Source organism: Molossus molossus, unplaced genomic scaffold (assembly GCF_014108415.1).
Source record: "Molossus molossus isolate mMolMol1 unplaced genomic scaffold, mMolMol1.p scaffold_m16_p_11, whole genome shotgun sequence".
NCBI classification, from domain to species: Eukaryota; Metazoa; Chordata; class Mammalia; order Chiroptera; family Molossidae; genus Molossus; species Molossus molossus.
This window is the reverse complement of record NW_023425346.1, coordinates 101,128,753-101,140,678: the sequence shown is the minus strand read 5'-3', so window position 1 is coordinate 101,140,678 and position 11,926 is coordinate 101,128,753. Positions and strand designations below refer to the sequence as shown.

The 11,926-nt window shown below is 50.4% G+C and overlaps 1 protein-coding gene across 1 annotated transcript; it reads right to left on the bottom strand.

Annotated features, from left to right (window-relative positions):
- Positions 1–10,484: 10,484 nt before the first annotated feature.
- TEX44 (testis expressed 44) lies at positions 10,485–11,703 on the bottom strand. The gene is made up of 2 exons (XM_036253362.1): positions 11,627–11,703; positions 10,485–11,082 (listed from the first exon to the last, which is right to left on the bottom strand). The coding sequence occupies exons 1-2, from the start codon at positions 11,701–11,703 to the stop codon at positions 10,485–10,487; spliced, it is 675 nt and encodes a 224-aa protein (XP_036109255.1).
- Between the last annotated feature and the right edge of the window lie 223 nt (positions 11,704–11,926).

The window sequence follows — 11,926 nt, the reverse complement described above, 5'->3', positions numbered from 1 at the left end:
CCCTGGCGTCTGTGCTGTGACATCCACATCCCAGGGCTGTGGTCTTGGGAACCAGCTGTGGTCCCGGGAGTGGAGAGGGAGGGGCCTGCCTGGCCACTTCCTGGAGTTTCTGGTGTGGTCCTTGTTCTTAGGCTGCTCCATCAACTGTCCACCTCTGTTTCTCACCATAGCTGGATCCCAAAGCCCAGGCTGGGAGACAAGGCCCAGAACTTCGTGCAAGGGCCAGCAGCAATCTGCCATCATGCCCTGCCCTGTTCTGCTTGGACTCACCCAACTCTGACCTGGGTAATAATTACCACCTCCTCTTGCTTAGAGGACCCTGCTTGTCTTGTTCATGTTCATTGCGGTGGAGGCCATCTGTGGGAGGTGATTTTCCTCACCATAAACTGTATTTTGACAAGTACTAATAAAATATATGTGGTCAGAAACGAAAGAATCCTATTTTCTCATTGGTTGATATTTAAAATTCAGAGATGCAGAGGAATTTTTTAATCCATGGAGTTGGAATACACCTAAGAATGTCTCAGATTTTTTAAAAATTACTTAATTTATTTTTGTTACAGATGTTTCTCTCCCCACCCTGATTCCCCCCTCCCCCTCCCTCCCTGCCCATGTCCATTGTCCATGCATACATGCATATAAGTTCTGTGGCTCATCTCTCCCCCACTACCCCCTCTTCTGGGGATTGTCAGTCTGTACACCACTTCCACGTCTCTGGGACTACCCCATTCCTCAGACTGTTATGTTCATTATATTCCACAAGTAAGTGAGATCATATGATACTTGTCTTTCTCTGTTTGGCTTGTTTCACTTAGGATGATACTTTCCAGGTCCCTCCATGTAGTCTCAAAGGATAAGAGATCTTTCTTTCTTATAGCTGCGTAGTACTCCACTGTGTATATGTACCACAGCTTTTTTATACATTCGTCTACTGATGGACACTTGGGCTGTTTCCAGATCTTAGCTATTGTAAATAGTGCTGCTACGAACATGGGGGTACATATATTCTTTCTGATTGGTGTTTCAGGCTTCTTAGGGTTCATTCCTAGAAGTGGGATCACTGGGTCAAATGGAAGTTCAATTTTTAATTTTTTGAGGTAACACCGTATTGTTTTCCATAGTGGCTGCACCAGTCTGCATTCCCACCAGCAGTGTACTGGAGTCCCCTTTTCTCCACACCCTCGCCAGCACTTGTTGTTTGATGATTTGTTGATGGCGGCCATTCTGACAGGTGTGAGGTGATACCTCATTGTTGTTTTAATTTGCATCTCTCTGATGATTAGTGATGATGAGCATTTCTTCATATGTCTCTTAGCCATTTGTATGTCCTGTTTGGAAAAGTGTCTATTTAGTTCCTCTGCCCATTTTTTAATTGGGTTCTTTGTCTTCCTTTTGTTGAATTGTATGAGCACTCTATATATATTGGAAATTAACCCCTTATCTGATGTATCACTGCCAATTATGCTCTCCCATACAGTGGGTTGCCTTTCCACTTTGATGATTGTATCTTTTGCTGTGCAGAAGCTTTTTAGTTTGATGCAGTCCCATGTGTTCATTTTTTCCTTTGTTTCTGTTGCCTTAGGCAATTTACCAGTGAAAACTCTGCTGCGTATGATGTCTGAAATTTCGTTGCCTAAATTTTCTTCTAGGATTTTTATGGATTCATGAGTCACATTTAAGTCTTTTATCCATTTTGAGTTTATTCTTGTGTACGGTGTAAGTTGATGGTCTAGTTTCATTTTTTTGCATGTAGCTGTCCAATTTTCCCAACACCATTTATTAAAGAGGCTGTCTTTACTCCACTGTATGCTCTTACCACCTTTGTCAAATATTAATTGAGCATATTGCCTTGGGTCCATTTCTGGGTTCTCTGTTCTGTTCCACTGGTCTATATGCCTGTTCTTGTGCCAGTACCAGGCTGTTTTGATTACAGTGGCTTTGTAGTATAACCTGAAATCTGATAATGTGATCCCTCCAACTTTGTTCTTCTTTTTCAAGATTGCTGTAGCTATTCAAGGTCTTTTTTGGTTCCATATGAACTTTTGAAGTATTTGTTCTAGTTCTGTGAAGTATGTCATTGGTATTTTGATGGGGATTGCATTGAATCTATAGATTGCTTTGGGTAGTATGGGCATTTTAATGATGTTAATTCTTCCAATTCATGAACAAGGCATGTGCTTCCACTTTTTTATATCTTCCTCTATTTCTTTGTTCAGTGACCTGTTGTTTTCTCGGATCTTTCTAAAGCACATGGTTAAAGGAAAGCAATCCAGACAGGGCCAACCAGATCCTTCCCCTTGGCATCATCAGATTGGAGCAGGGAAACAGGTTTTTCTTCTTAGTCCTGGAAGTGTGGGCCTGGGGCCTCCAGGAGCCTGGTTCCCTGCAAGGAGCAGAAGCCTGGAGGAGAGTGCTGAACAAATCCAGAAAGGGTCTAGAAACTTGGCTAGAAATACTAATAAAGATTTATTCAAGGGTTTTAGGGTTTGCAAACCAGAAACACAACTAGGCAATACCCAGCGTGCCAAAGAAGAAAGAAGAGCTGAGGCTCTTACAGTAAAAAAGTACATTCTTGGAAAGAATCAGTCCTGCATTCTTAGCCTCTGGATTGGTCAGAGATAATTCTCTAGATGACTGATGGTCTGGATACTGGATGTCAGGTGGTCTGGATACATAAACATTCTTCCTCAGTCCTTCAGGGGTAAACGGGGTTATCTGGAGGTCTGATGTATATCCAGGCATTGACGCAGGACTGAAAAGTTCAAAAGTTTAAGTTCCCAGGCTAGTTAAAGCAAGAATAGAGTCATTTTTTTCAGGCCTCAATCTACTTGATTTTAGTAATTTAGCAACTTGACGACGGTGACTCCATTTCTTCACTGTATTTCTCAAGAGGCAGAGTTGCCATAGGAGGTAGGGGACACAAGCAATGGGGACAGTTCTTACAGCTTGGAGTCCCTGACACTAGATGTTTCCAAAGCCAGGTCCTTCCTAGCCCTTCTCTGCCCAACCCATTAATCCACTGGTGTCCAAGTAAGTTACTTCACGTTGGGTTTATGTCACTTCCCATTAAGAGACTCCTGACCAATATACAATGCAGAACACCCCAAGGAAGAAGAAGAAAAACAAAAACAAAAACTGACATTTATTACATACCTACTGTTAAATGGTGTTTCTTTTGTTTTTGTTTTTTTAAAAAATATTTTATTCTTTATTGATTTTAGAGAGAGAGGAAGTGGGAGGGAGAAAGAGATAGAAACATTGATGAGAGAGAATATCGATTGGCCACCTCTTGCATGCCCCCCGCTGGGGATTGGGCCCACAACCTGGGCATGTGCCCAGCAACCTCTTGGTGCATAGGTTGATGTTCAACCACTGAGCCACACCGGCCAGGTTGGTATTTGCTTTTAATATGCATTATTGATCACAGTATCCCTGTGAGGGAAATGGAAGACCTATTTTATAGATGAGGAAACTGAGGTTTGGAGACAGTAAGGCCCTCATCTAGGACCAGTGTCCACTTGAAGAGGACTCCATAGGGTGGGCTAGTGGAGGTTCAGTGGATACTGCCCATCCAGAGACCCCTCAGCCAAGCCCTACCCTTGAAGGCCTCTGCCATGGCTGGGCCCTTCCTGGAGGACGTGGACCTGCTGTGGTCTGAGACTGCAGCGCTGTTATGCAAACCGTGTCGTGATGTTGGGCTCTGGCAGCAACTCCAGTTGGAGGGTCTGTGCCCTCCTGTCCTCCTGACTTTGTTCCTTAGAGCTTCCAAAGGACAAGTTTTCAGTCTGAGTCAGTCAGCTCAACTGGTGGCATTGCAGGGTATGTTTTGAACCCCTGAGGTGTAAGAAATATACAGTGATACCTCGGTTCTCGAACATAATTCGTTCCAGGAGGACAGTCGAGAACCGAATTGTTCGAGAACCGAAGCAATGAAACCCAATAGGAAAGCGTGACTCCACAAAGCGTGACTCTCTCTCTGCACTCACACTGATGACGCGAGCAAGGCGCGCTGGGCCGAATGAACGCCATTCGGCTTAACTCGGCTCATCTCGGAAGTTCGAGTTCCAAATATTTGTTCGGATTCCGAGACAAAAGTTTCTCGAATCTCCTGGTCGAATACCGATTTGGTCGAAAACCGAGGCGTTCGAGAACCGAGGTATCACTGTATATTGGTCTCCGACCCCTGAGTTTCTGGCACAGTTTCAAAAGCCTTTGGAATTTCCTGAGTGGTAGGAGTGACTCTTGGAAAATGGGTGCTGCTCACCAGTGGTACCCACCTTAAGATTAGAGGGTTGGAACTTTCAGCCTCACCCCCCACCGCAGGGAGAGCAGGCTGGAGATTGAGCTAATCACTGATGGCCAATGCTTTATTTAATCAATCATGCCTGCATAACGGAAGTTCCATAACAACTCTAAACCACAGGGTCCAACTTGCTTCTGGGTTGTTGAACGCATCCATATACTGGGAAGATGTGGCACCCCAGCTCCATGGAGATGGACGCTCTTGAACTCTGGACCCTTCTGGACCTCGCCCTATGTACTTTCTCTGGCTGCTCATTTATATCCTTTATAATGAACTGATGGCAGTAAGTAATGTGTTTCCCTGCATTCTGTGAGCTGTGTCAGCAAATTACCTGAGGAGGGAGTTGTGGGAACCCCTGATTTTGTAGCCAACTTGGATAGAAGTGTGGGTAACCTGGGGACCCACTATGTGTGATTGGCATCTTTAGTGATGCAGTCTTGTGGGATTTAACCTGTGGGGTCTGTACTGACTCGAGGTGTTTATTTATTTATTTATTTTAAAATTATTTTTATTAATTTATCTGTTATAGCTGTTTCTCTCCCCACCCCCCATTGACACCCTCTGACTTGAGGTGTTTAGTGTCAGAATTGAATTGTAGGACACTCAAGTGGTGTCCACAGACAATTTAAGAATTGCTTGGTGTGGAAAACTCACACATTTGGTGTTGGAAGTGTTGTGAGTTAAAAAAAAAAAAAAGTTCATTTAACTCACTTCTTTCACAAGATAAACCTCTGATCTTCTGGGGCCCTCCTGGTGCAGGCCAGTGGTGCCTTCTCTCCAGCAGAGGGCGTGCTCCACATTCTTAGGGACTCAAAGCTCAAGATCTAGGAGGTGGAAGAAATAGGGCTTCCTCTTAGCTCAGAAAAGGTCCAGGTTTTCATTTAAATATTTAAATATGGGCCCTGGCTGGTTTGGTTCAGCGGTTAGAGCATGGGCCTGTGGTCCAGAGAAACATGTCCTCGGGTGGGGATAAAAATAAATAAATAAATAAATATTTAAATATGCACTTAAGGCCCTCAGTTTACCTTTACACTTTATCACATTCCCTGGGGGACTACCCTTATCTATGATTACTTTTTTTTTTTTTAATACTCACCCGAGGACATTTTTCCATTTTTTGTTCAGGTAGAGTGGGAGGGAGAGAGAGGAACACAGAGAGAGAAACATCAACGTGAAAGGGACACATTGAGTGGCTGCCTCCCGCATGACACAACCAGGGCCGGGGACAAAACGCAGCCGAGTCATGCGCCCCTAGTGGGAACTGAACCCGGGTCCTCTGGACTGCAGGCCAACGCTCTAACCGCTGAGCAAAACTGGCCAGGGCTGATTACTTTTTTAAAAATCCTCACCCCAGGATATTCTTCCACTGAGTTTTTCAAATAGAGTGGGAGGGAGGGAGGAGGAGAGAGAGAGAAAGAAACATCGATGTGTCTCTTGAGAGAGATACACTGATTGGTTGCCTCCTGAACAACCCTAATCAGAACCTGGGGTTTGAACCTGAAACTGAGGTACGTGCCCCGGACCAGGAATTGAACCCACAACCCTTCAGTCCTCAGGCCAATGTTCTAAGTGCTGAACCAAACTGGCCAGCCAAACCAGTCAGCGCTATGATCACTTTCTTTAGGAGACACTTTCTTGGATAGAATCCATGCCTCAACCAGCCAAACCTATAAACTTGACCATAGTCATGTGGTGACTTTAACCAATTAGCCAAGTGGCCATAGGCTAAACAAGAATATTGTCCTTACAAGTAAAAACACTGACAAAAATTTTATTTTTTTATCATATTCAAAGTGGCCTCAAATTTCTAATTTTCTTACAAAAAAAGATTTAAAAAAATCTTCGGTCCTGGCCAGTTTGGCTCAGCGGTTAGAGCGTCAGCCTGTGGACCAGAGAGTCCCAGGTTTGGTTCCCACTAAGGGCATGTAACTTGGTTGTGGTTCATCCCCAGCCCCGGTTGGGGTCGTGTGGGTGGCAACCAGTCAATGTGTTCCTCTCACATTGATGTTTCTCTCTCTCTTCCTCCCTCTCTCCCTCCTGCTCTGTCTGAAGATAAATGCAAAAAAAAAAAAAAAAAAAAAATGTCCTCAGGTGAGGATAAAAAAAGAAAAAATCTTCGAACGTTAAAAAAATTTTTTTTTTCTTTATTGATATTAGAGAGAGAGGAAGGGAGAGGGAGAAAGAGATAGAAACATTGATGAGAAAGAACATCGATTGGCTGCCTCCTGCATGCCCCCCACTGGGGATTGGGCCCACAACCTAGGCGTGTGCCCTGACTGGGAATCGAACCCATAACCTTTTTTGGTCCGGGGGTGAGGCTCCAAAAAACTGAGCCACCTGGCCAGGGCAAAATCTTTGAACTTTTAACATCATTTGAATTTGTGGGTCCTGCTTCTCAAACATACACATCTCAGATGGAGAAAAATATCAATCTCCGGTCACAGGTTGGTTTTTTCTAAACACAGGCTCTGAGCCAGAAGAAAGCCAGAGTGTGTGGAGGGCAGACCCCACACCCCCCCGTCAGCACCCGGGAGCTCTCAAGCTGGAGCTGGAGCTGGAGTTGTTCCCAGCTGGCCTAGGACAGTTGGGCCTTGGACTCCTGCACAGACCAGTCACTGGATTGGGCCACACAGGAGGGCATGACCTTGGGCCAGGTCATGCTCTGAAGGGGCTGGAGCTCAAGGCTGTCCCTAATAGTGCTCACAGCAGCTGGGGGAACAAGTCCTTCACTGAAGGGGGCAATCCCCCCTGGAATGAGGCCACGTGTCCCTTCTGCCTTCTGCCAGGACTTGTCAGTGCCCTTCCCAGAGCCAAGCCCCTGCTGGGCTCAGCTGTTCGATACTGTGCCTGCCCCGCTGGCTCATGGCCCAGCCTAAATGTTTCTTTAATCAGATCCTCTGCTTACTGGCCAACCTTCAGTGGCAGAGCACACACCCAGAAAGATGGTTGTCTCCCCTGGAGAAATACGATGGTCGTCAGGTGGGAACCCTATCGCATCAAGGAGAGGCGCTGAGGAGGTGACAGCTTTTTTAAAAATATTTTTTCTTTATTGATTTTAGAGAGAGAGAGGAAAGGAGAGAAAGAGAGATAGAAACATCGATGAGAGAGAACATCGATTGGCCGCCTCCTGCAGGCCCCACCCTGGGGATCGGGCCCACAACCTGGGCATGTGTCCTGACTGGAAATCGAACTGGAGACCTCTTGGTGCATGGGTCGACGCTCAACCACTGAGCCACTCCGGCCGGGCAGAGGCGACAGCTTTGTTGGGGTGAATTTGTAACTTTGTCATGCCTCAGTTCTCAACACCAAGGAGTACTCTCCACACAGCCACCCTGTTATTCTGACTGCTCCTTGTTCCCCCTTAAATACCACCTTCTGTGCCTACTCACCGCCTCTCCCCAGGAGTGCTCCTGTTGCTCAATATTCATGCATCCATCAAGGTGGTCCATGTGCCCAGGACGGGCTGGTCACTCCTGCTTGCTGACTGCTCCTGTGTCTTATAACTGCTGCTTCTTGCCTGGGGATGGGGCCTTTCCCCAAGCTCCTTCCTGTCTCCCTGCCTTTCTTTCCACCTTTTCCAGAACTGGGGTGCGCCCGATTCTCTCCATGCTGGACTCCTCAGCTCTGAGTGCAGCCCTGACCCTCTCCCCAGGTGCACTGGCACCTGCGTGCCTGGGGTCCCATCTGCAGAGGAGATGTGTTGCCAGGCAGATGTGCCAACACCACTGTTTATCCCGCTGCAGAGGAAGGCTGAGAGCAGCAGGAAAGCCGGTCCTTGGCACGTGGCTCCATAGAACCCTCTGCCACAATAATTCCAGTGCTCACTGGCACGTACATCGCACTCAACTGCGTGCCAGGCTCTGCTCTAAGCGCCTGACTCATTCATTCATTTAATCCTCACAACAGCCCATTGCGGTAGATGCTAGCACTGTCACTTTACACATTCGGAAACTGAGGCACGGGGGATAAAAGTAACACAGCCAGTAGCAGGCAGCTGTGGCGGCCTGGACGCCAAGGCCTGCTTTTTACAACTCTGCCAGCTTTCCAACACTTCCTGTGAGGACCCCCAATTCCAGAGGTGGGCACGAGGTCCAGGCCAAGTAGCCAGGCAGCCCGCTCTCATGGCCTCAGTGATTGGCTTAGGAGAGAGCAGGGGAGCCAAGCCAGGCCGGCGGTGCCCTGCTCCAGGACTCTCCTGCAGAGCCAGTGGGAACGGGCCTCGCTCTGCCAGGAAGGCGGCGGAGCCACCTGAGAGTGGAGTCGGCTCAGATGGGGGGACAGAGCTGAAAAGACAGAACCCTGAGGACGAGCTGAGCCCTGGGCACAGCCACACCCACACTTGGCAATTGTGCTGTCAGCTAATCCCTTCACCTAATTGGGGTTGGTTTCTGTCCCTTCTCCTCTTGTGTTTACCTTTGAAGTTTCAGTATCTAGTAGTAGCTGGCACATCGGAGCACTTACCTGGTTCAAAAACTATTTGTTGGCAGCATTTGGGGTCTACCCCGGCAGCTTTCCTGCCCACCCTGTGCTCCGGCTCAGCCCCAGCTGAGCTGCTGGGCGGCCCTCCCAGCCCAGCACCCATCGGTCCGCCTCGGCTTTTGTTCTTGGCTGCTCTCAGGGGACCCATCTCTCCTCTCTTTTTGGGTCTGACTCAGTCGCTTCTCCAGGGACCCTGATCACTGGGCTCTGAACTGTCAATCTCCTGTCTCCGAATCTTTGCTCTCCCCGCCTGGAAACAGTTCATAGCTCCCCCACAGAAAAGGCAGCTGCTGGAGGGAAGGGTAGACACACCTGGTTCATCTTTGCATCCCCTGGGACCTGGCATCAGATTTCCTCACACGAGCCATCTGCGGGGTAGGGGTGGCAAATGTGTGCCTCTGGGGGCCAGGCAGGTGACATCAGTCACTGATGCCGGGCAGGTAGGTCTCTCTCAAAGTGGGCAGCTCTGCTGCCAGTTGCTCTGAAGAAGTAAGGCCCCGAGACTTTTAAGAGAAGCAGAAATCCATATGTTCATAGAAACCCTCTGGGTGTTCACGTGGCAGCAGTTAATTCACAATTTGAGACACGGTGTAGGGCACATACAGGTAGCAGCGGGCCGGCGTCAGCCACGGGCCCGTTTGGCGGTGCTGCGGGAGGCGCGGAGTGGACGGCCCCACAGCCAGGACTGCGGCACGAGGGTGTGCGCGGTGTGACCTGCGTGAGGCACGCGGCCGAGGGCAGGAGTGGGGTTGATGTCCAGTAGGACCGGCACTCACCAAGTCACGTGACCGGTGTGACACTATCCAGCCAGGGGGTGGGTGGATTTCCAAAGCAGGCAGCTGCCTTTCCAAGGTGGACAGAGTCCCAGACAGAGGAAAAACCATGTAGAGACCTGGATCTAGGGTGATCCACTTTTCCTGGTTTGCCTGGGGTTTTCCTGGATTTTTAAATCTAAAAATCCCAGGAGCCCTCTTAGTCCCAGGCAAACTGGGACAGGTGGTCACCCTGCCTGATCCCTGATCCCGCTCTGTTCCCGGCCTGCTGCAGGGTAATAACAGTGGCGGCTGAAAAGTGCCAGCTCATTAGGTGCCAAACACCATGTGCTCGGACCTGCATGGTTTCCCGTATGCCTCGTAACATCTTCATGGTGTGGCTTCATTATCCATTCTGTAGACGACAGTCGTCCGAGGGTGAAGCGACTGGCCCAGGGCCAGTAGTGGTGCTGGCGTTTGACCCACATCGGTCTGGCTCCAGGCCCTCAAGCCCTCTGAGAGAGCCCCAGCCAGGCGGCCGAGCCTCCTAGGCCAGGGCCTCCTGGGGAAGGGTCAGGTTTCACTCCCTCAGGAGCGCACTCCCCCGCTTGGAGGTCCAGCCAGGATCAATTTGTGCAGGTCTGAGACCTCTACGCCTGGTCCCCCATCCCCGCCCAGGCTCTTTCATTCCTGCCCTGTGGCCCCAGCCCCTGAATGGAGCACGCGAGAAGCCCTCAGAACACCCTGGCCCTCTCCTGTCCCTCCACCCCGTGCCCACTGCATGAATGAGGGATGAGGCTGGCGCTTAGAACATAAACGCTGCTGGGGATTTATTGCCCCTCTAGGGAGAGCCATCCAGGGCAGTCAGGGGCAAGGGAGCAGGGATGAGGGCTCCAGGGTCTCAGGAGGCGCTGAGTCAGTCCTTTGTGGGCTCACTGCACAGGGTCTAGTCATTGTTGGGGCCAGAGTGGGGTGAGGTGGCTGGTCATGTAACTCATGGCTGAGCGGATGCTCTCTACTGTCCTCTGTTCCATTCTCTCCAGCATGTGGGTGATGGAGCGAAAGACTGAGCTGGTCCCTGCTCCCAGCCCAGAGGAGAAGGCCGAGCTAGCGTTCTGCAGGATGCTGGAGGTGGAGAACAGGCTGGGCCCCGTGCTGTGCAGCAGATCTGTCACCGAGCTGTGTCCTGACTCCAGGAAGCCCGTGGCCATGGCCATGGTGGTCTCAGACCAGACCAGGATGTGTGCCAGGGAGCTGATGGACCCTTCGCCCCCTCCCAGCAAGCCGGTCATGGAGCGCATGTAGGTGTCCTCCTCGCTGGCCATGTGCAGGCTGGAGTCCAGGGGCCTCCTCCCCAGGGCCACTGTGGGTGCGCTATGCGAGGCGGGGACACTGCTTCCTGGGGAGGGAGGGACCGGCCCAGCCTGCAGGTCTTCTGAGTCTAGCAAATCTCCTTCAGTCCCTGCCTGGGACTCAGCTGATGGCAAAGCTTCGGTGTCAGGGTTCAAGGTCTCCGGATCCTCAGATTTCTCAACAGCTTCAATGGTGCTGGTGGCCCAAGTGTCAGGCTGGCTGTCAGCGTCTGCAGTGTTCACAGTGGGCACATTTTGGAGGGACCGCACCTCAGCACTTGGGGTAGGTGGCTCTAAGTCTTGCTTTCCGTCTGGGACACTCATTGTTTGTGGTGTCCCTCCCTTAACCAGGGAGTCACTTTGGGAAATGCGAAGACTCGGACTTGTCCTTGATTCTTGTGCCAGTCCATCCCGCACTAGGTTCTGGAGGCTCATGGATGTTTGCAGGGCGTCTGGGGCCGGGTGGGCCGGCTGGCCCTTGGGCTCCTCGGGCTCCTGCCTGTGCCCTGCAGCAGCTTCGTCTTCATTTCTGTCTCTGTCCCCAGACACTGAAGTGGCCTTGGAGGCGGCTGGCTTGCTGCTGCTCAGCTGAGCCGGAGTGCCGCGAGCCGCTGGGACATCTGCAGGGAGGGGGCCCTGACCTTGGGACCCCACTGCTGGGCCATCTGAACACCTGCTATCACCATGCGTGGGGATGCTGGCCTCTCCCAAGGGAACGATGGTCATGTAGGCCCTGTTACTAGTGCTGCTTGAGGGAGTAGCGATGGCCTTTGGGCTGAGTTGTCCAGGCGATGAGGTCATAGGGGGCTGTGGGCATCTGGTGATGTCACAGGCACTTGCAGAGCAAGAGTAGTGAACCTCTGGCTGGAGTGGCTGCTTTTAGTGGGCTCAGTCCCAGGGCTCTGTAGCCGAGCCTGCCGGTGCATGGGGAGAGAAAGGCAGATATGTTAGAAGAGGGTGGGGTGTGTATGCAGGTGCAGGTGCGACACGGAAGCCTGGTGGCTGTGACTCCAATGAGAGAGAATGGGATGCAGTTGTTA

Excerpts from the sequence above, each read along its gene's own strand:
- TEX44 (XM_036253362.1), bottom strand. The coding sequence starts at position 11,703 with ATGCCCACAGCCCCCTATGACCTCATCGCCTGGACAACTCAGCCCAAA. Across the intron at positions 11,083-11,626 it reads TACTCCCTCAAGCAGCACTA|CACCATTGAAGCTGTTGAGA; the intron begins GTAACAGGGCCT and ends TTGGGCCACCAG.